A 22,799-nucleotide genomic window follows, 5' to 3' on the forward strand; every position below is an offset into this window, starting at 1 on the left:
GCATCAGAAAGGAAGCTAGTTTTGGCCTCAAAAATTTCAGGGAGTTGGATGATCATGGGAAGAAGGGGACTGCCTAAAGCACTTGAAATCCACTCCATCATTTCTGCCTGCCAGAAGTGTTATACAGTCAAACTTCGGTTGTCAAACGTAATGCATTCCGAAAGTCCATTTGGCTTCCAAAACATTTGACAACCGAGGCGCAGCTTCTAATTGGTTGCAAGAGCTTCCTGCACTCGTGGAAGCCACGTCGGACGTTCGACTTCCAAAAAATGTTCGAAAACCGGAGCATTTACTTCCGGGTTTTCGGCACTTGGGAGCCGAAATGTTCCAAAACGGAGCCGTACGGGAACCGAGGTTTGACTGTACTTAATAAATTGTACAATGTACAAGTACAATAGGTTCATCCCAGGTCGATGTTTGGGCTGCATCTTTGGCCCAGAGGATTGCAGCATGTAATGTTGTCGATTGCTCCTGGCTAACCGCCCAGGAAATCAGAAACGCACAGAGGGAGGGAGGGAGGGAGGGAGGGAGGGAGGGAGGGAGAGAGAGCGCACTTTTCAGTTCTTTTATTTCAACCGGAACACAATAAGACTCAGAAAAAGCAGCTTGCTCTCAATCTGACGTTGCTTGGAGTAAAGCTCCCCTCCGCTCTGGCTGTTACTTAGGGTTGCCATATTTGGAAGAGCAAAAAAGAGATTCTGTGTGTGTGTCTGTCTGTGTGTGTGGTGTGTGTGTCTCAGCTGGGAATCAGGAGCCTCCCAACTGCGTTAGTGCACACACACACAAAACAGAAACAAATAACCCTGAACATTTCTTGTAAATAGTAAAAAATCCCCCCCCCCAGACTGAGATGTTGCCCATTGAAAAGAGGACATGTCCGGGGAACCCCAGAGGTATGGCAATCTCATGTCACTTACTAGCAATTAGACTCCTCCTCCTTCTTATGGCAGCTGCCAAGGATTCCCTGGTTCTGTGATGGGCAGAGCACGCCTGCTTCTCGGAGAGGGTGGAGGTTCTGGCAAATGCTCCAGCGCGTCACTTGGCTGCTGTACAGATTCTAACGCATCTGACTCCTGCCACTGTTCAATGCTACCTTGCTGCTGTTCTACATCACCCATTGTTTCCCAACTCCCTTCTTCTTCTTTTTCTTCTGTATGACTTGTCTCAAACCAAGATTCTAGGTCCATGCTCTCTCCCCCTTCCTCCTCTCTGGAAGGCTCCTGGGGTGGGTGGGGGTCTCCACCATTCCCCCTTTGGCACTACCCACCATTGGCACACGGCCCCTGGACGGTTTTGCAGAAGGCAATGTGGGTGGCACATAGGTTGGGAAACGCTCCGTATCTTGCGCTGGGTCCTGTCACATTGCAAGGCAGTTGTTGGGTTACTTCAGAGAGAGAGAGAGAGATTTCCTGAAAAGTAGGTCTCAACCCTTCTGCACGTACTGTAGGTGTGACGTCTCTCAAGATTTGAGGAAAGCATCATGAAGACTGTGAGGCTCAGCCTTTTCCTCCTCTTCCTCCTTCAGGTGGTCGCAGATGCCACAGGTGAGTGGAAAGGGCCACTGTACCGTGAGCGCCCTCTGTTTCAGGGAGAGGGGAAGCTGGTCCCTCCAGGTGTTGCTGAAATGCGACTCATGGGAGTCAAAGGACACTGCTGGACTACAACTCCCATCATCCCTGGCCATTGGCCATTCTGACTGGGGCTGATGGGAGCTGGAGTATCAGGCGGCAGAGGAACCAACCCCCCACGGCAAGTTGCCAGGAACGGATAAGACAAGGAAAAGTCCTTACCATCTGCTTTTATTCAATATTTACACACACACACACACACAGAGAGAGAGAGAGAATGTTTCGAAGATTATATGTTAAAGTATTGTTCTAAGAAATATAGGCTAATGTGCTTAGGATAAAAAATGTAAAGTATATGCATGAATTGGAAAAGAAAAGAGATAAAAGAAGCACAAACAACAATATATTTGGAGAATGCAAGGATAAATGTGGAGATATTAAAGAAGTCAAATGGGGGAAGAGATGGAGGAGCAGACGTCATCCAGGGATGGGTGGCTGAAGAGGGTTGGGTGGCTAGAGGCGCTCAGGGGTGGAGAACTTGGGAGGTATAGATTAGGTGGGGGGGGGAGGACTATACAACAAGTATATACAGTGGTACCTCACAAGACGAATGCCTCGGCCTTGCACAACGAAAAACTCGCAAGACGAAAGCATCTTGCGATGTTTTCGGCGCTTCGCAAGACAAAGTTTTTTGACAGGGTTTTTTTTTTGTTTTTTTTGCTGCAGCAAACCGAGCTTTGCAAGACGAAAATCTCGCTAGACAAAGCGGCTCGCGGAACGAATTACTTTTGTCTTGCGAGGCACCACTGTATTTGTTTTCAATGTTTTTGAACTGTGTTTCTTTGTTCTTTTTAAAATTTAATTCCCCCCCCTTTCTGTTGATGTTCTGTTTTTGCTATATTAAATAAATAAATAAATACATGAATAAGAATTTACAGAGAGAGGGTTGGAAATGCGGCCTCTTGGAATAATGGCGCAACCTCGAGTAAATCTCCCCTCCCCTTCTCTCCCACTTCCTCATTCGTCATCCCTTCTACGGGTGGCGCTGAGGCCCCTTTGCTTCTGAGCCATTTGCTCGCCTACTTTTAAGTCTCGCCGGGTTCTGGGAGATGGTGGGTCTGGAATGCTTTCTAGTGATAATGTGTCAGCCAGCTGCTCCGGCTCTGCCTCTTCCTCCTCCTCCTCCTCCTCCTCTCTCATTATTTCCCAACTTTCCCCCTCATCTTCCTCTGAGCTGTGACCTCCCTCAAACCCCTGTTGTAATTCTGAGCTGCCTTCTTCTTCTCTGGAAGAGTCAGGCTGGGGAGGCGGTCTCCACCATTCCTCCTCTGCCCAGTCCCTGACATGGAGTCCTAGAGCACTGCTGAACTACAGCTCCCATGTGCCTCTGAATCCCAAGTGGGTGGAGTGCCCTTGCCACCCTGGTCCTACTTGCAGCCCTCCCATGAAGGTTGGGCCCTGAAGGAGCGTCTCCACCCCCATCGTTCTGCCCGGACACTGAGGTCCAGTGCCGAGGGCCTTCTGGCGGTTCCCTCGTTGTGAGAAGCCAAGTTACAGGGAACCAGGCAGAGGGCCTTCTCGGTAGTGGCGCCAGCCCTGTGGAACGCCCTCCCATCAGATGCCAAAGAGAAAAACAGCTACCAGACTTTTAGAAGACATCTGAAGGCAGCCCTGTTTAGGGAAGCTTTTAGTGTTTAATAGATATTGTATTTTAATATTCTGTTGAAAGCCACCCAGAGTGGCTGGGGAAACTCAGCCAGATGGGCGGGGTATAAACAAACAAACAAACAAACAAACAAACAAACAAACAAACAAATATTATTACTGTGAGAAAAGGGTTCTGGATTAGATGGGACCCCTTTGCTTGCTCCAGTTTGAACAGCACCAATGAAGAGCCCCAAAGAGGACAATAAATGTACATAGAGATTAGTATCTGCTCATCTATAGAGCAGAGGGGGAGAGCTCACTTGGCAGAGCATGGGACTCTAAATTTCAGAGTCATGGGTTCGAGCCCCACGTTGGGCAAAAGATTCCTACATTGCAGGGGGTTGGACTAGATGACCCTCATGGTCCCTTTCAACTTTTCTATTATTCTATTATCATCATCATTATTATTAATAGTAGCATCCTGCCTTTCCGCCTGTATTAACGTAAATTCAGGAAATAACAGACCCTCCAAGTTACCTAATTTCCCAGGGACAGTCCTGGAATTACAGAAGTCCCAGTTTCTGATTTGATCCCAGACTGTTACGCTTGTTGTTTTTGAAGGATGTTCCTATTTTCCTGTCCTCTAGGTTGAGGCCTTGTAGTGTTAATGTTTCCAGTGTGTACAACCAGAATTTCTCATTTTTTGTTTGTTTTTATACCAATGTTGAGGGATCTGTGGGCATCCCTACCTACAGCAGTTATAGCAATTAACTGCAATAGCAATTAACTAATTTATGATTAGCTGCACCCTTCCGAGACCCAGATCAAACTTGCCTGAATTATGATAGGGGGGAAATGTGCATTGCAAAGCATATATCAGTGAAAACAAGATGCAGAAATGCATTAAATTAGGGCCACTTGCCACAAACATCTGTGCTGTTAAGCGAGATTATAGGCACAGATGTGTGTTTTAAGAGAAATGCGAAAGTGATGAAGGATTCTTTTGAGGGCGGATTCTTGAAGAAACGCAGTCTGGTGCGAAAATGTGGTGAGCTGAAATTAAGATTGGGAAAAAAGAGAAACCACAATTATTATTTTGTAATTTGTTGAAATAATACCTCGCCCCTCCTCCCCAAGGGAGCCCAGGGCACAATTTAAAAGCACGAACAGAACAGAAGCATCTTAAAACAGTTAAAACATTCCAAAAGAAATTTATGATAAAAAAATAAAATAAAATACAAACATTCTTAAAGCAGTCTTCTATTTTATATATATAAATCATTTTTATGAAATTTCCCAAATTAACAATTCAATCAAATCACATTAAATCATCCAAATTATACATATCCAATTCTGCCATTTTTTTAAAATTATTATTATTATTATTATTATTATTATTATTATTATTATTATTATTATTTTGGACTTCCCATGCTTCAAGGGTTGGAGGACTCTGATCTTCTCATTTTCACTGCATTTCCTGAATTCACCAATATTCCTTTGTTTCCTTCTGTTATTCTCCTTCATTCTTTCACAGCCTCTGAGTTGTTTCCACAAACAAGTTAAAGTCATTAATATGTTTCTGTGTGGATTTTATATCAATCTGATTCCCTTCCATGGATTTGCAATATCTCCTCAGTCCAACAGTCCTTCGTTGTTGGCAGCCGCCATCTTACATAGTTCCGATAACATTCAGTCTAAGCGTCTGCTCCATAATTTCCCAAGCCGGTTACATGAAACATCAAACATTAGCCTTTCCAGGGGAGTTTTGCCAAATCACATAAGGGTATAGGTAAACCACATATTAGAGGCTTGCCTTCCCCTATGGCTGTTTGTCGTTCTCCAGCTCGGTCCAATATGGCAGGTTTCCAAATTGTTACTACGCCATAACTCACAGAGACGCTGGGAAACCATCCAAGTTTTTAATTAGATTCCATTAGCTGAAGAGATACTCATTCTGTCCAATATCAACAAATTAAAGAATCTTTTGGTCTTCCAAACCGACCAAAAATCAAAGTCTTAATTATTTAATATTTTTATTTCCACACAGTTTATGATTTTTAAAGTCATATCATACCCACGAATACCAACTTTCCGAATTCCATTCTCGTTTGCTATAAGTAATATAAGTAATAAGTAATATAAAGGGTTCTTCTGGGGGTTTTGCCAAGTAAATAATGAAGCAAAATGCCATAATAAAAATGAAAGCTCGGCCCCCCTTTCAGTTCCGTTCCCACATACCAGTCCGATTTTTACCTTCTCTCTCAGTCTTTTTTAGCACCTCAGTGGCTTGATTATTTAGCAGAGTAATTTCTCCCTCCTTGCTTGAAGCATGTCCAGAACTTAAATCCAATTTTGCATCTTAAGTAATGGAACTTGGGCCTCTCTCGGGGACAGCGTCGAGGAGAGCCGGTTCTCGAGGGGGCTTTCCATCCAGGGCCCCCCAACCCCGCCTTCCTTCTGAATTCAGAGCTGGGTTATTGGGCCGCTTCGGATGAAGCAGTGTCTTCCCATACCCCAGGAAGATTTTGGGAGGCTGATTACTCCCATCTCAGCCTCTAATTACCCCTTGGGAGTCAGAGCGATAGAATTTTCAGCCATCTTCCGAAGCGACTCAAGCGGAAGTCCGGCTAAAAGCAGTCTTCCATCCAGGTATCTTGACTTGCCTTCAGTCAGCCAATGCCCTGGCTAAACACATAACCTCCAACATTTCTCCGATGGAAACAGGGGCATCCTAAGGAACTGCGGGACATTCCGGGATCAAAAACAGAAACAGACGGCTTCTGTAAATCCGGGACTGTCCCTGGAAAATAGAGACACTTGGAGGGTCTGTAAACATAGAATCATAGAATCGTAGAGTTGGAAGAAACCACAAGGGCCATCCAGTTCAACCCCCTGCCGAGCAGGAAACACCATCAAAGCATTCTTGACATATGCCTGTCAAGCCTCTGCTTAAAGACCTCCAAAGAAGGAGACTCCACCACACTCCTTGGCAGCAAATTCCACTGCCGAACAGCTCTTACTGTCAGGAAGTTATTCCTAATGTTTAGGTGGAATCTTCTTTCTTGTAGTTTGAATCCGTTGCTCCGTGTCCGCTTCTCTGGAGCAGCAGAAAACAACCTTTCTCCCTCCTCTATATGACATCCTTTGATATATTTGAACATGGCTATCATATCACCCCTTAACCTTCTCTTCTCCAGGCTAAACATACCTGGTTATGACAACCAACAGTTATTGGTTGTTAAATTTGAACAGCAGCTTCATCCATGTTTCCCACTATTCAACAACAACAACAACAACAACGTTAGGGAAGGCCACCTCGGAGCATGTGCAGAGCACCCTCTCTGAAAGGTGCCATTTCCTTCCACCTGCTCAGCTTTGTGTCTTTCCCATCTCTCACCTAGCGAGCTGCCCTTGCGCGGCCAAGCATGTCGGCCCTGGCGCCATGGTGTGCGTCTGCAACGCAACTTACTGCGACATGATGGGCCCCCTCTCCCTCCCGCCCGAGGGCACCTTCGTCAAGTACCTGAGCAGCAAGACTGGCAAGCGCCTGGAGCGAGGGGAAGGGAAGCTTTTGGCAAACAGGAGCTGCTCAGGTAAGGAGGGCCTTCTCTAAACAGGTGGGTTGGAGGAAGAAACCCGCCGCTCCATCAGGCCTCCTCTCCCTCCGCTGTTGCCTGGGAGTAGCCATGCCACCCGACTACCTCAGCGAGAGAGATAGGAAGTGCGGCTTGTAACAAATTGACATAGTTTTTTAAAAAAATTCTTTCTTTTTTTTTAGCCTGGCTTTGCAAGGGTTAAACCCACATGCAGCCTGATTGACTGAACATTCTGATGGAGGCGGGTCTGCTTGGAGCTTAAAAGGAGGGAGGAGCTGTTTTGTCCGTTGGAGAGCGCAAGGGAGTGGGAGCGTGGGTGTTTGCAGGGTCAGGGTAACGGAGGGTTTAGATGAGGAATAAGCAAGTTCCGTGTTACGTGTTTGACAATAATAACTTGTGACAGTAACGAAGCTTGTACACGCATGAATCTTTAAAGCAACCATTATGAATTTGAGTTAAACGTTCATCTTTTATGTGCCAAGGAGAAATCGTCTTTCTTATTTCCAGCACGGTATCGAAAGCAGTATAGGTGGAGGCTCTTTAAAAGACAAAACGTCCCTCAAGAGTGGCGTCAATAGTTTGTGTCCTTGAGTAACACCGGTATAGGCTGAAGGTGGCCGACCCGGTGTGTCACTAAGTTGCCTAAGCGGATAGGCAAGCTTTTAGAGCGAGGGATTGCAAGCTGAGGGAATCTCCTCACTGGGGACAAAGGATGTTAGTCGCACAAACAGCCTCGAGTTTCATAAGATACCTGGCCACGTGTGTTGGAAGCAAACTCCACTTACTAATAAACCCAAGATTGGAGAAGGGTTTATAAATGATCTGTAGGGAAATAGGGAGGTGGATTTTGCCTCAGGATTCCCTAGGAGTTCCTTTAGTAAGTGAGAGAGAAGACGGGTTCCCTAGGTGCTCTTCTAATAATAGAGTAAGAGGGGCAACTGTCGCGCCGTTTTAGCATTGGGTGGAAGGGATCCGTTGAACGGCTCTTCAGCTTTCCCAAAAGCCCAACTCCATCAGGTACTTCTTGTCCCTGAGTAAAGGGTACCCTTGGGTAAAGACGGCCCTGGGAGTCAACGCTCCTGCTCTCAGTCAGGACGGAGGAAGAAGAAGAAGTAGCATCTCTTTCTTACCTCGCCCCACCCCACTGCAATGGACTCAGGGCAATTCTGGGCTGGGTTAGAGGCAATTGGGGGCCGAGATTGGGTGAGAGGGAAGGAGGCTATGAGCAGCTCTAGAAACCTCCTCTTCTCCCAGACCTAACTCACTTCCCCCCTCTCTACTTCCTCTGAAGGGCTCCTGTATTCCTACAATCCCTGTGTTCACTACCAGTGCATTAAAGGTTTTGGTGGCTCTCACACAGACTCGGCCGCGATTAATATCATGCAGTTGTCTCCACCATCCCAAGAGCACCTGCTGCGGTCCTACTTCTCCGAAGACGGTAAGCAAATTCGGAGGTTTGCATTTTGTATTTATTTTTAATCCCTGAATCGATTCACTTAAAGCCCCCCTGCTTCCCTCTCCATCTCGCTGCAGGCATCGAGTACAACCTTTTGCGCTTGCCCATTGGCTGTTCGGACTTCTCCACTCACCCGTACTCTTACGACGACGACTGCCCCAACGACTTTGAGCTGAAATGTTTCAGCCTGGCGCAGGAGGACACCAAGTTCAGAGTGAGTGGAGCAGGCTTGAAAGAGGAGCCCTCTGGTCCCCTCCTGTGTTTCTCCCAGATACAAGCAGCAGACTCCCTTCTCCAAGGGCCAACCTGAGGTCACATTCACACCACAAAAATGAAAGCTTGATGATGCCGCTTTCAACAGCCACAAAAGGCTTCTGGGTGCCCCTAAGAACTCTCAGCACCCTTTAAAAAAAACTGCAGTTCAGGCTTGTTTTACAACAACGAAGAGCTAAAGTTACAACGAGAAATTTTGTTTTAAAAACTGAAATGTAGCTGTGTGGAACAGCCACAGGACAGTTTGTGAAAATTCACCAGCATTTTAAGATATATTTTTCCTAAAGTACAGTCATACCTTGGATCCTGAACGCCTTGCGAGTCAAACGTTTTGGCTCTCGAACGCTGCAAACCCAAAAGTGAGCGTTCCGGTTTGCGAATGATCTTTTGGAAGCCGAACGCCCAGTGTGGCTTCCGTGGCTTCCGAACGTTTTGGAAGTTGAACGGACTTTTCAACTTCTGAGGTACACATTTATGCAAGTAGATTTCCCTAACATAATGCATTTCTGTACGTATCTTATTTTCATGAATGTGTACATATACATATAATATACATATGCATATATGTATATGTATATGTACACATATGTATACAATATGCATTTCCCACCCCAACATTTTCCCCTAATAGACACATTTTGATAAACGTTATTTGGTTGGAGAACCCCACTGCAAATTTCAGAGAAGTTCCAACAGATAATTCTCTGACTCAGCCCATGTGAATTAGTGTGTGTTGAAACACAAACCAAACTGGATTTTGCCTCCATCCCTACACACACCCTAAAACCACAAATTCCCTCAGTCCACAGGGGGTTCTGCAATTCCTCCAGAGGCTACTCAGAATAGGAGAGCCTGGCCAATGGGGTGACTTTTTGTGGGGCTGGGGATGTTGCCAGACCCCCAAACCCAACCTGGAAGTCTCCAGGGGTTTTCCTGCTCACCCCTACCCCCAGGTGGATGAGAGCCCAATCTCCACCCAGCCTCCCTAAGCAGGTTAAGAAGCAAGGATTCCCTCCCTTTAGCTGAGGTTTGCGTCCATTTCCATCCAGCGATGTAAATTCCTCGTTTGTTTAGACCTGGCTTCCTCAACCTCGGCCTCCAGATGTTTTTGGCCTACAACTCCCATGATCCCTAGATAGCAGGTCAGGGATGCTGGGAAATGTAGTCTCAAAGCATCTGGAGGGATCAGGGATGCTGGGAATTGTAGTCTCAAAACATCTGGAAGGCCGAGGTTGGTTGAGGAAGCCTGGTTTAGACGCTGCATTTTCAATTTTCATTTTCAAGAACTTCCTGACAGTAAGAGCTGTTCGGCAGTGGAATTTGCTACCAAGGAGTGTGGTGGAGTCTCCTTCTTTGGAGGTCTTTAAGCAGAGGCTTGACAGCCATATGTCAAGAATGCTTTGATGGTGTTTCCTGCTTGGCAGGGGGTTGGACTGGATGGCCCTTGTGGTCTCTTCCAACTCTATGATTCTAATTTGAATTCCATGCCCCCAGAGACTGTGCTCCATGCTTAACCTGCCCTGCTTGGTGACGTCGCTGGGGCTGGCCCCCTAGGCCTCAGGTACTGGGCCCTAATATCTCCCCATCCACTCTCCCCGTAGATCCCTCTCCTTCAACGCATGCTGGCCTTATCTAAGGCACCCCTCTCCCTTGTTGCCAGTCCGTGGACTAGCCCTGGCTGGATGAGGCTCAACGGCAACGTGGAAGGCAAATCGAGGCTGAAGGGCAAAGCCGGAGACATGTACCACAAAACGTGGGCCCGCTACTTCGTCAGGTAACAACCAATTGTCCGCCAACGCACATGCGCACACACGCTCTTTGGAGAAAGGGAGGGTGGGATGATTAATGCCATAGACCTGTGCCCTGGAGCTGCTTCAAACAGTCCAACGCTGGCACCCCGACCCCAAATTCAGACGTGGGGGAAGAGCATGCAATCCCAAATTACCCCAACAAGAACTTGGGGGGGGGAACCCAGGGACGCACTCAGCAGAAGGAGCCGGGGGGGGGGGGTTCCCCAGAATAACAAGGGTGACTTATTGCAATTTGAGCGGATCATGCTGCTGTCTATGTGGTAATTCTACTTTACAGAGTTGCGTGGAATTTGTTTGACCCTGTTTAGTAGTTCTCTTTTTCTCTCGAGAAAAGGCTGTGCGGGATACTTGGCTTAGAGCCGTGGTTCCCAACATGGGGCACAGGCCCCATAGGGGGGCAATTTGTTTTTTAGAGGGGGGGGATTCGAGAATGAGTTATTAACAGTAAATGGGCTTTTAGGCTTCCTCCACATGAATAGGAGTTCACTTTTTTAATAATAAGAATTATATGTCAGGATAATAATAATAATAATAATACCCCGCCCATCTGGCTGGGTTTCCAGAGCCTCTCTGGGTGGCTCCCAACAGGATATTAAAAGCACAATAAAACATAAAACATTAAAAACTTCCCTTCAGATGTCTTCTAAAAGTCTGTGTATCTGAAGAAGTGTGCATGCACACGAAAGCTAATACCTATGACAAACTTAGTTGGTCTCTAAGGTGCTACTGGAAGGTGTTTTTTTGTTTGTTCTGAAAGTCAGATAGTTGTTTATTTCCTTGACATCTGCTTAGGTGGGGCATGGCGGGGGGAAAAGGTTGGGAACCACTGGTTTAGAGTTTAGAAGACCGCACCGACTTTGACTCGGCATATTTGTCCTTGTCAGATTGAATGTACAAAGCGGGTGGATAATAACTTGTGTCTCTGAAACACGTTTACATGAATTCTTATCTGAGACCGGCTAACATTTGCAGACTGACTCTGAGGCACACGGTGGCATGCAAACCACACACCAGTTAAAACTCACTCAGTGGTCAATAGCTGAGCTAACTGAAAAAACTGCCTTCTGTGGTGCGACATCCTTATGCTACAGCATTAACCCTTTGCGTGGTATTTTGGATGCACCGTTCTCACAGTTTAAAGCTCTAAACAACACAGGCTGCCTCCTTCCTTACAGGCCCTCTTGGGTAGGGTTGCCATACGTCCAGAATTTTCTGGACAAAGCCCAGAATACTGCAGTCGGAGGCAGTGCCGTCGGAGGCAATTTTCGTTTAAAATAGCTCAACAACTTTGCAAAAGGTCGGATTTTCACTGTTGGAAAAATAGCAACCCTCGTAGGTGGCAGCCTCAGAGAGGGCCTTCTCTGTGGCAGCCCCTAAATTGTGGAAGTTCCTGCCCACAGAGATCCAAGTGGAAATTTCATTATACAGCTTCTGTCAAATTCTGAGGACACATCTCTTTGCCCTGGCTTTTGACACTTGAGCTGTATATTTTTAGGACCCACCTTTTTCAAGTTTTTTTCAAACTGTTTTTAATATTGTGTTTTAATGTTGTAACCCGCTTTGGGAACTTAGGGTGAAGGGTAGTTAAAATAATAATAATAATAATAATAATAATAATAATAATAATAATAATAATATACCTCATCTGGCTGGGTCTCTCCAGCTGCTCTAGGTGCATACCTGCCAAGTTCGGGACCTAAAGATCCGGGATCGGCAGCGCGCACATGACCAGAAGTTGCGTGACGCAACTTCCGGTGGCGCTTTGCCCTTCTATGGGCACCAGAAAATGACGGCGCCAGCGCCAGAAGTCGCTTCCGCGCATGACCGGAAGCACGTAAAAGCGACTTCCGGCGCCGGCGCCGGCATTTTCTTATGCCCATAGAAGGGCAAATCGCCACCAGAAGTCGCGTCACGCAACTTCCGGTCATGCGCAAAAGCGACTTCCGGCGCCAGCGCCGCCATTTTCTGGTGCCCATAGAAGGGCAAAGCGGCACCAGAAAAATGGCCGCCGGGCCGAAACCGATTTAAGGGACAATACCGGGATTTTAACCTAAACGGGAGACCGCCGGGAAACGGTAAGAAAAAGGGGTTTTCCCGGCGGATACGGGATACTTGGCAGCTATGTCTAGGTGGCTTACAGTATATATAAAAACATAGTAAAATGTTATTATTATATCCACTACATGGTGTATATTTGATGATGTGATAATATTCACATCTGATGTGAAATATTCAAGTGGGCAGGTCACATTGCAACATTCTGCCTCCTGGTTGAAAAACATACACAGATCAACTGCACTATAAATGTACATCACGACCTCTAGTGCCACCATCTATTAGTTTCAAAATAAATTACACTGCAGAAGTACAACTTGGGCATTTGTGTATCGAGGTCACAGGACATCCCCCCAATTAATCACACATCACACAGCAAATTTAAGTTTAAGGTTTTTGGCATTATTTTGGCCACAACTTTATTTAAAATACAACCAAATGTGAGTGGTTGCTTAGGCATTGGTTCATCCATCTGTCCCCTGCCCTGGGACAGATCTGACATCCCTAGCCGTCTAGGGAAGTCAAGAGTTGAACACCCCTTGAGAGAGGATGGAGCAGTGTGTCAGGCCCTTCACCCATAGCTGCCAGGTCTCCCGTTTTTCGCAGGAAACCCCCGTATTTTAAACCGTTTCCCGCTGGCAGCCCAGATTGGAAAAAATCCCATAAATCCCCCGGATTTCAGTACTTGCCCAGGAGGCTCCTTCTGCGCATGTCTGGACCGATTTCGGGTGCTCTGCCCATGTCTGGGCACTGGAAATCGGGCAGAGCAGCACCGGAAGTCGCTTCTGAGCATGTCTGAGCAGCAGCAAGAACAACAACAAGAACTACTACTACTACTAATAATAATAATAATAATAATCTGCAGTAAGGAAGGTTATATGCCCATTACCAACAAAACTTTAAATTCTAAAGGGTGAAGGCCTCCATTAGGACTTTTAAGCCCAAAGTCCAGGATTACTCAACTGCCCCACTGCATCTTTGTAAGCAAAAGGACTAGAAACTTTAAATTGAAAGCTGAACATTTGGGGACGGGGTAGAAAATCCCTGAGACCCTCGCAACCCCCTCCCAAACCATAGCTCTGGCCCTTTTCATGTAATGGTAAGTGCAAGACTGGGCGCCGGGGCTAACACCCTCTCTCTCTTTCTTCCATCTGTTGGGATCCAGGTTCCTGGATGAATATGCCAGACACAACATCACCTTCTGGGCAGTGACACCTCAGAACGAGCCCTTCAGTGCTCTCCTCATGCCCAGTGGCGACTTCCCCGTCAACCGCTATAATGCCGAAGAGGAGCGAGACTTCATCGTCCTAGACCTGGGCCCTGAGCTGGCCGCCAGCTCCCACAAAGATGTCCTGCTCATCATGCTTGATGACCAGAGGGCCGACATCCTCAACTGGGCCAAAGTGGTAGGTCCCCAGTTCACTACCTCCCATTAAAACGCTGCTCGGTCGCGGCTGTTCAAAGCCGTGCCGTAGTGCTTGAAATGTATGGTGGGAACGTGGCTTTGCCTTTGTTGGCTCCACCTAAAATTGGCTCTGGGTCCGCCTGCTGTTTGGCTCCCTGGCGTCCGCCTCCACCAGATCCCAATGGGCATGGCGATCTGAAAAGCCAGTTTGCCATCCAAACTGATCCCACCAATGTGACCCACATTTTAAGCTGAGAAATTCAAGATGTTACTGGCTGGGGGGAAGCGAGAGGCACAGAAATACTCTGTACATGTTCAGAGGGGCTACTGCCACCTCTTCATTCCCTCACACATGACTAGGCGGGACCAGCCCTCCTTCCCTTTCCTCCTGCCCTTCTCCCACCCACCATGGCCGCTGCTTCCAATCTGCACCGTGGCCCTTTTAAGCCCATGCCCTTCTGTCTTGCTCTGTCTCTCTGCCTCCCGCTCCCGGTGGAGCCCTGGCGAATGACATCATCAGGCTGTGTTGCCCTGTCTGGAGCTGGCAACTATATTTGTGAGGGGCTGAGAGAATCCATGTGTATTGGATCACAAGCAGCTGCTCCAAATCTTGCTGCTCCAAAATGCCTCCAAAAACCTTGACGTAATAAAAAGAACAATGGGAGGATGACATAGGCTATGAGATTAACCGAACCCAATGGACTAGAATGTGGTCTAAACCTCCCTTTAAATCCATATCAGTGAAAAGGAAAGAACTCACTCTGAAACTCACTTACAGATGTTACCTAATACCAAGGATACTAGCACTAATATGCCCAGGAACCTCACCAAATTGCTGGAGACACAGGCACATAGCTCCACATGTGGTGGGAATGTCCCAAAATCCAACTCTTCTGGACAGCTATCATTTAAGAAAGATGAAAAATAACTAAGCAAGTATTAGAGGTCACCCCAGAACTGGTCCTACTAAACATGTTCTAAGATAATAAAGCCCGCTCACATCACAAAGAACTCATAACCCGCCTACTCTCGGCAGCCAGAAACATCATAGCCAGACACTAGAGAGACTTGGCAGGAGTCATCATGGACCAATGGTATCAAATAGTATGGGAAACAGCCTTATTAGAAAAACTAACCAATAAACAGAAACAGACAAGGGGACAAATAGAAGAGGATGCCTTAATCCCAGTATGGCTCCCCTTCATCACATACATAGCCCAACAAGAATCCACCAACAGCGTACAAATAAATTTGGCTAACCTGATTCAAACACACACACACAGACAAATCTCACTACAGCCAACCAAAGACAACCAACCACACCCTAGGCCACCCCCAACCTCTCTCACCACCAAGGAAACACAACGAGCGAATAGTAAGAGAACCCACACAAGTGACGCTGACACAAAACTCCATACATAGAGGAAGAAGAAGAGTTTGGATTTGGTACCCCACTTTATCACTACCCGAAGGAGTCTCAAAGCGACTAACATTCTCCTTTCCCTTCCTCTCCCACAACAAACACTCTGTGAGGTGAGTGAGGCTGAGAGACTTCAGAGAAGTGTGACTAGCCTAAGGTCACCCAGCAGCTGCATGGGGAGGAGTGGAGACGCGAACCCGGTTCCCCAGATTAGGAGTCTACCGCTCTTAACCACTACACCACACTGGCTCCTACACTAAGTAGAAGAATAGAAACATAACCACCCCACCCCACCCCACTCACCATTCCCTCTCTCTCCCCCTCTTTTATTCCTAACCCAACATAAAATAAAAAAAGCAAGCACTTACCTTGGAGACTCTGCCTGGCCTCTGTGATTGGCCGCTGTCACCGCTCTCTCCCTCGCAGTGATTTCAAGTCAGAAGTTGTGGTGGCTTTATGAATTCCAGGACCTCCCTGGCAAAACTGGGGCAGTTGAGGGGTATGCAGCCATACCCAATCATTTTGGAACACTGCTTTTGACTCGGCACTCTGTCTTCTCTTTTGCCTGAGCAAGGGAAAACACATCTTTAAAGCCCTATGCAGCTTAGGACCCTCGTACCTACGGAACCGCCTCTCCTGGTATGCCCTGCAGAGGACCTTAAGGTCAACAAATAACAAAATTTTGGAGATCCCGAGCCATAAGGTGGTTAGACTGGTCTCAACTAGGGTCAGGGCCTTTTCAGTACTGGCCCCGAGTCGGTGGAACACTCTCACAGGAGACCAGGGCCCTGCGGGATTTGACACCTTTCCGCAGGGCCTGCAAGATGGAGCCGTTCCGCCTGGCCTTTGGGCTGGACTCAGTCTGACCCCTATGTTTTCCTCCCTTATGGTTTTGATTTGGGCTACTTCAAAATGAGGCTGCATTTTTAAATTTTTAAACTTAAACCGTATCTTAACCCATATTTTAATTAATTGTTTTTCTTTCTTTTATGTCTTATTGTAATTTTACTGGTGTCAGCCGCCCTGAGCCCAGTTTTGACTGGGGAGGGCGGGGTATAAATAAATTATTATTATTATTATTATTATTATTATTATTATTATTATTATTATTATTATTAGCCTGCCATTAACTTTAAGGTGGAGTGGAGGCGTGGGAGGCAATATTTTTAAATTGCCCCTGCCCACTGCACAAGCCAAGGGATAGGCAAAGGACACTTGAATTCCTTCCTCCCTGGTGCAAATAAGAATGAAAGCTTTTGCCCTCCCCCCCCTCCCTTTGGCAGATCCTTGGAAACAGCAGTTCCGCCAGGTACGTGGCAGGCATCGGAATCCACTGGTACTTCGATCCCATAACCCTTCCGAGCCTGACTCTGGAGGCCACACACTCCCTCTTCCCCAATTACTTCCTGCTCTACACAGAATCTTGTAACGGTTATGGGCCGACTGACGTGGATGTCGACCTCGGGAGCTGGGACCGGGGCGTCAAATATAGCCAGAGTATCTTGGAGGTAAGGTGCTGCTACCCTTGGGCCCACCATGGCAGTAACCTGAGAAGAGGGGGCTTTCAGAAAATCTTCATCTGAGGGGTGGGGGTGGCCGAACGCACTGCGGTGCCCACGCAGGTTAAGGCTGGATCTACACTCATGTTTTTTAACGTTAAGGGAGGGTTAATAAATGGTTTCAGTAAAATAGGTGGACACACGACATCCTACCTCTTTACGTTCGTAATGTGTTCTTACCTTGATGGGGAAAAGCCAAGGTACAAAACATTTTAATTAACACATGTGCCCTGTGAGGTTTTAGAACGACATACAGCGGAACCTCGTTTTTCTAATGTAATCCATTCTGGAAGACTGTCCGACTTCCAAAATGTTTGAAAACCGAGGAGCGATGGGCAGTCGGCAAAATGCATTGAGAAAAAAAGAAAAACACGCAGCGGAAGACGTTCAACTTCTGAGGCTCATTTGAAAATGGAAGCAATCACTTATGGGTTTAGGGCATTCAGCTTCCGAGACACTTGAAAACCGAGGTTCCGCTGTATCTAATATCATTATAATAGCAGGAATTAACGCTAAACCGGGTCAGTGTAGATCTAGCCCTGGATGGAAGTGGTTTTGGGGAGGAATCGGGCAGAAGTATTTTCCCAGAGATGGGACCCCCAGGACCTCTTGCAGGCAAAGGGCCACCCCCTCCTCCCCGCCACCTCCCCGGCTGACCTTTGCCCTTTGAACCCTTGCAGAACATCAGCAAGCATATTGTGGGTTGGATCGACTGGAACCTGGCCCTGGATATGCGCGGGGGACCCAACTTCATTAAAAACTTTGTGGACAGCCCGATCATCGTGAATGCTGCAAAAGACGAATTCTACAAGCAGCCCATGTTCTACCACTTAGCTCATTTCAGGTAAGGCTTCAGAGGGTGACTTTGGCTGTAACTGCCCACTGAGGATGCCCCTGAAGGTAATGGGGGGGCAGCGAAGGAGCTCCGTGGCACTGGCATAATGTACCTTTTCACATAGCTATCTTGCTTCTGGTAATTGCAACAATTAAAGCTTAATTAAAAATGCTAATTGCCATAATTATCTTGGGCTGTTAACGCTGTGCATGGCCCCATCGTAGGCTCAGGTTCCTATATAGAGTGGTGCCTTGCTTAACGAATGCCCTGTTTAACGAAATTTCCGCTTAACGAAAGGATTTTTCGAGCGGAGGTTGCCTCGCTAGACGAATTCATTTTATGAAAAATTCGTCTAGCGAATCGCGGTTTCCCATAGGAATGCATTGAAATTCACTTAATGCGTTCTTGTGGGCAAAAAAAAAAAATGCATTCCTATGGGATTCGCTAGACGAATTTTCCATTATAAGAAAAGACCCGTGGAACGAATTAAATTCGTCTAGTGAGGCACCACTGTATGTGTAAACAAACCCTATATCAGTCTCCCTCGTTGCCAAAAAGAAACACGAACCCCTTGGAGATTGGGGTGGCATGGAACAATACACACATTCAGAAAGAAATGTCAGTTTGCATTTCTTAGTAATGAAAGTATTGATCGGATGTGTAGAGATCTTTCCTATTCTAATTAATTCAAGAGGGTTCTGGAAGCTTCTGGAAGCTTCTCTGTGTGAAAGAAACAAGCAGAAGGTTCTTGATGTTTGGGTTATTCCTTCAGAGAAGCTGAGTACAGCTGGCTTGAATTGGTTCTCTTATCTCTTTCTGACAAGGTCATGCTGACTATAAAAATAGGCCAGAAGGACCCTGGGTTTGACTCTATCTATCTATCTATCTATCTATCTATCTATCTATCTATCTATCTATCTATCTATCTCTTTTCCTTCCGGTGTGGTGTTCTGTACATAGTATGCTATAGTGTTAAGGTTCAGTCTTATTATAAATTATTGGAATTTTCAAGTTAAGTCTGCTGCAACTGGATTTCTTATGGACAGGGCCAATCCTGAAAGTATTGGATTTGTGACCATTATGCTCATTTGCCTTCAGTAGCAGTAAAGCTCTGCTGGATGAAATATTAATTGCCTCTGGCCTATTTTTGGGGAATCCTGCAATGTGTTTAAGATGTTACTCTGCTAACTATACATCTTAAGTTCTGCTCTGGATCAATACTGAGTAGTATTTCAAAGACAAGATATACTGGGGGCTGCTGCTCCTGGTTGCTACTGCCTACCCCTTGGCCCTTCTCCTACCCCTGACCAAACCCCTCCCTCCCTTCACCCCTCACCCACCCCCTTGACTCCCCCTACCCCACGCACCCCAACTGTACTTTTTTATGCAGATGCGAAGATATACCGATGACACGTGGTTGCCGTATAGAGCACGCCGTTGATCCTCTTTCCCCGCCACCCTCCTCCTAATTTCTCTTTTCTCTCCCCAGCAAGTTCATCCCGGAAGGCTCCGTCCGAGTCTTGCTGGCTTGCAACAGCCTCCTGGGCAATTGCCAACTACAGACCGAGGGCTTCTTACGCCCGGATGGCGTGGCAGTGGTGGTTGTGCTTAATAAGTGAGTGCGCAGCCTTGGGGAAGGAAGATCAGGTTGCCTGGCCGTCAGCATGAATTTGTTAGAAGGAAGTTGATGGATTCGTTAGAATCATTTAAGTTGAGCAATGCAGTCTGGCTTGCCCAGATTGGATTATTCCTGGTTAATTCCCCTTTCTTTCCCTCTTAAAAATAATAGCAACACGGCAGTCTTCTTTAATTAAATAATGGTACAGTTTACCAGACGCAGGTGGCACTGTGGGTTAAACCACAGAGCCTAGGGCTTGCTGATCAGAAGGTCGGCGGTTCGAATCCCCGCGACGGGGTGAGCTCCCGTTGCTTGGTCCCAGCTCCTGCCAACCTAGCAGTTCAAAAGCACGTCAAAGTGCAAGTAGATAAATAGGTACCGCTACAGCAGGAAGGTAACCGGCATTTCTGTGTGCTGCTCCGGTTAACCAGAAGCGGCTTAGTCATGCTGGCCACATGACCTGGAAGCTGTACGCCGGCTCCCTCGGCCAATAACGCGAGATGAGCGCCGCAACCCCAGAGTCGGTGACAATTGGACCTAATGGTCAGGGGTCCCTTTACCTTTACAGTTTACTTACATTCAGTTCACAGCAGTATCCTGAAGGCAGGCTTTAATCTTGTGGTTACAGTTACATTTGCAGAGAAAGAAGTCTGAGCTAGGCCTCAGACTTTCTACCTTGTGGCTTCCATCCTGTGTAAGGATGAGCCTTGTGCTGCTGGCTAAGAGCCAGCAGAGAGGAAGATAGCAAAAGAGAAAATGGAAAAAGGCGAAAAGAGGTAGACGGCTGTGTGGCTAGCTCTTTTATAGGGTCTGCTGGGTTCACGCCCATCTACCTGGTCAAACACAGGGGGAGGGTGCTCCGGAACAGGTATGACAAGAAGTCCTCCCTGTCTGGAGCAACATTCCCCTGTGTGTCCACCCTAGGAAACAGGACATGTTGTATTTGACTGCTACAGTGATGATTCATCCCACAGAGCCCCACGTTGGGCTAAAGATTCCTGCATTGTAGGGGGTTGGGATGGATGACCCTCATGGTCCCTTCCCGCTCTACAATTCTGTGGTGATAATCTATGACCTAGGAGACCCATGGAACCCACGCTACAGCTTGAGGCTGGCTGCTGCTGGGCTGTGGATTTCAAGCTGAATGCACAGTCTTCTTAACAGTGATAAACAAATATTAAAGATGGAGACTCAAGCCTCATCCTGGCTCTCTAGAATGGGCCAGACAAACTTGAAAGCTTCAGTTCCGCCCTGGAGATCTGGCAACCCTTCCTCTTGTTGAAAGCAAGGCGGAGATGCCAGGGATTGAACTGTAGGACCCCTTGCATGCCCAATCTGCCCATTTCCCAGTAGTGCAGAAATCCACCAGGAAGCCTGGGGCAAACCAGCCAGATGGGTGGGTTATAAATAATGAAATTATTAAAATATATATAATATTCCTAAGAGCACCCCTACCTTTTCCTGGCAACTCTGTTGGGGATAGGGGTGGTTCTGTGCCCCGCGCCATCCCAACCCCTGACTCAGACCTTTCCTCTGTCCTCCAGGTGTTTCCGGAGTGTGCCTTTCAGCATCTCAGATGATCAGCTTGGCTACATTGAGGATGTTGCTCCGTCCAACTCCATCCAGACTTACCTGTGGAAGACTTCCGGTGCCTGCCTCAGAGGAAAGGGGCAAAGGAAATGCCTTCTCCCCACAAGGTGACCCGGAAGCAGCCTCAATCTTCCCCCTGCCTCACCCTGCAAACCTAAAGATCATGGATAGAGCCTGATTGCTGTCAGGCTTTGGGGAATTTGATCCCTCGCCCAGTGGCAGTAAATAAGCAGATCAAATGAAAGGAGCATCCTTACCAGTTAGTTCTTTAATAATCACAGCGAGAGACAAAGGAATGCATATCTCTCTAGAAATGGTGGTGCTCCCAGTAAAGGTTTCCCCTCCCCCATCCCCATTAATCTGCGTCACTCCTACGTCAGGTAACCCGAGCTTGTTGCTGCTGCGCTCTCCATTCTATCACTCTCCAGGGAGAGAGGGGAAAACAGGGAAAGTGAACAACTGGCTTCGCAAATGGTGCAAACAGGAACGGTTTGGATTCTTAGATCACGGTCTGCAGTTTCTTGAAGACGGACTTCTGGCAAGTGATGGGCTGCACCTCACAAAGTTTGGGAGGAATGTTTTTGCCACAAAACTCAAAAACCTCATCAGGAGGGCTTTAAACTGACTTATGTGGGGGAGGGAGACAGTGGTCCGGAAGGTAGGAATTTGCTGCCAAGAAGTGTGGTGGAGTCTCCTTCTTTGGAGGTCTTTAAGCAGAGGCTTGACAGCCATATCTCAAGAATGCTTTGATGGTGTTTCCTGCTTGGCAGGGGGTTGGACTGGATGGCCCTTGTGCTCTCTTCCAACTCTATGATTCTATGACTCTCAGAGCCCGTCTAGTCCTAGGCAAAGGGGGGTCAGGAATGCTGTCCAAGGACACTGAATCTGCCAGCTGTCTTCTTCCTGGTGTTTCCTCTTCTAGCTGTTCCTCACCCAGTATTTCCCAGCTTTTCCCCTCTGGACTATGCCCTTCTACAAACCACTGTTCTAAATCAACACTGTCCTCCTGCCCTTGGGAAGGTTCAGGAAAAGGGGGCAGCAGCTCCCACCATTCCTCCTCAGTGCAGCCCCTGACAATTTTTGGGACAACGTGGAAAGGAGATGAGGCTCTGCCCAGACCTGGAATAGGAAGAATGGAGGCTAGGAGATGCCTGCTTACGGATTCCCCTGCCCCTTCCGCCAGCCCACCAAAAGGCATACATAAACTCTCTCCCTTTTTCCCAAGGCTATAAACAGACACTCGTTTATCAAGCATGAAATGTGATTTGAACCTTGCTAACGCAGATATATTTTCTGCATTCGTGTGGCTGACGGGGTCCGAGCGAGCAGAGAGAACGAGGATAGGACTTGCGTGCTCCTTCTTGGGTTTTGTGCCAGGGGTGGGGGTGGGAGGAGGAATTGGTTTAGTTTATAGCTGGGTTAAAAGCTTGGAGGCTGAATCAGCCCAGTACGGCCTGCCACCCGTTCTGTCTCGTTCACACATCACTAGCATTGCTTAAAAGAAAGAGGCCCCATTGGCAAAGGCACAAAAAAAGTTTATTTCCTTCCTGAGGATCTGTTTTCGTTACCATTGGGGGAGGCCATATTCCGTTAGCTGCCAAGTATCCCGTTTTTCACGGGAAACCCCCGGATTTTAATCGGTTTCCCGCTGTTCTCCCAAATAGAGAAAAATCCCGGAAATCCCCCAAATTTCCTACCTGCCAGGGAGCCTCCATTTTGGGTGCCACTCTTCCCATGTGTGGGCACCAGAAATCGGGCAGAGCAGCATCGGAAGTCACTTCTACGCATGCCTGGCGGCCATCTTGGTGGTGGTCGCATGGTGGCAGCCGTCACCAAGATGGCCGCCGCCATGCGGCCACCACCAAGATGGCCACCAAGCATGCGTAGAAGCGACTTCCGGTGCCGCTCTGCCCGATTTCCGGTGCCCACACATGGGTAGAGCGGCCCCGAAAGTTGCTTCTAC

General features: G+C 47.4%; 1 protein-coding gene across 1 annotated transcript; it reads left to right on the forward strand.

Moving 5' to 3' along the window:
* The first annotated feature begins 1,149 nt into the window (after positions 1–1,149).
* LOC118075962 (lysosomal acid glucosylceramidase) lies at positions 1,150–21,597 on the forward strand. The gene is made up of 10 exons (XM_035098400.2): positions 1,150–1,544; positions 6,620–6,811; positions 8,106–8,252; positions 8,348–8,484; positions 10,145–10,317; positions 13,575–13,815; positions 16,518–16,742; positions 17,474–17,637; positions 19,118–19,243; positions 20,791–21,597. Exons 1-10 carry the CDS (start codon positions 1,481–1,483, stop codon positions 20,945–20,947), a joined length of 1,626 nt encoding a protein of 541 aa, XP_034954291.1. The 5' UTR covers positions 1,150–1,480; the 3' UTR covers positions 20,948–21,597.
* The last annotated feature ends 1,202 nt before the right edge of the window (positions 21,598–22,799 follow it).

Source organism: Zootoca vivipara, chromosome 17 (genome assembly GCF_963506605.1).
Source record: "Zootoca vivipara chromosome 17, rZooViv1.1, whole genome shotgun sequence".
Taxonomy (NCBI): domain Eukaryota; kingdom Metazoa; phylum Chordata; class Lepidosauria; order Squamata; family Lacertidae; genus Zootoca; species Zootoca vivipara.

Bases quoted from the DNA above. Each gene is read 5' to 3' on its own strand.
- LOC118075962 (XM_035098400.2), top strand. From the start codon at position 1,481: ATGAAGACTGTGAGGCTCAGCCTTTTCCTCCTCTTCCTCCTTCAGGTG. The intron at 1,545-6,619 runs GTGAGTGGAAAG...TCTCTCACCTAG, and splicing joins GGTGGTCGCAGATGCCACAG to CGAGCTGCCCTTGCGCGGCC. The intron at 17,638-19,117 runs GTAAGGCTTCAG...TTCTCTCCCCAG, and splicing joins TACCACTTAGCTCATTTCAG to CAAGTTCATCCCGGAAGGCT.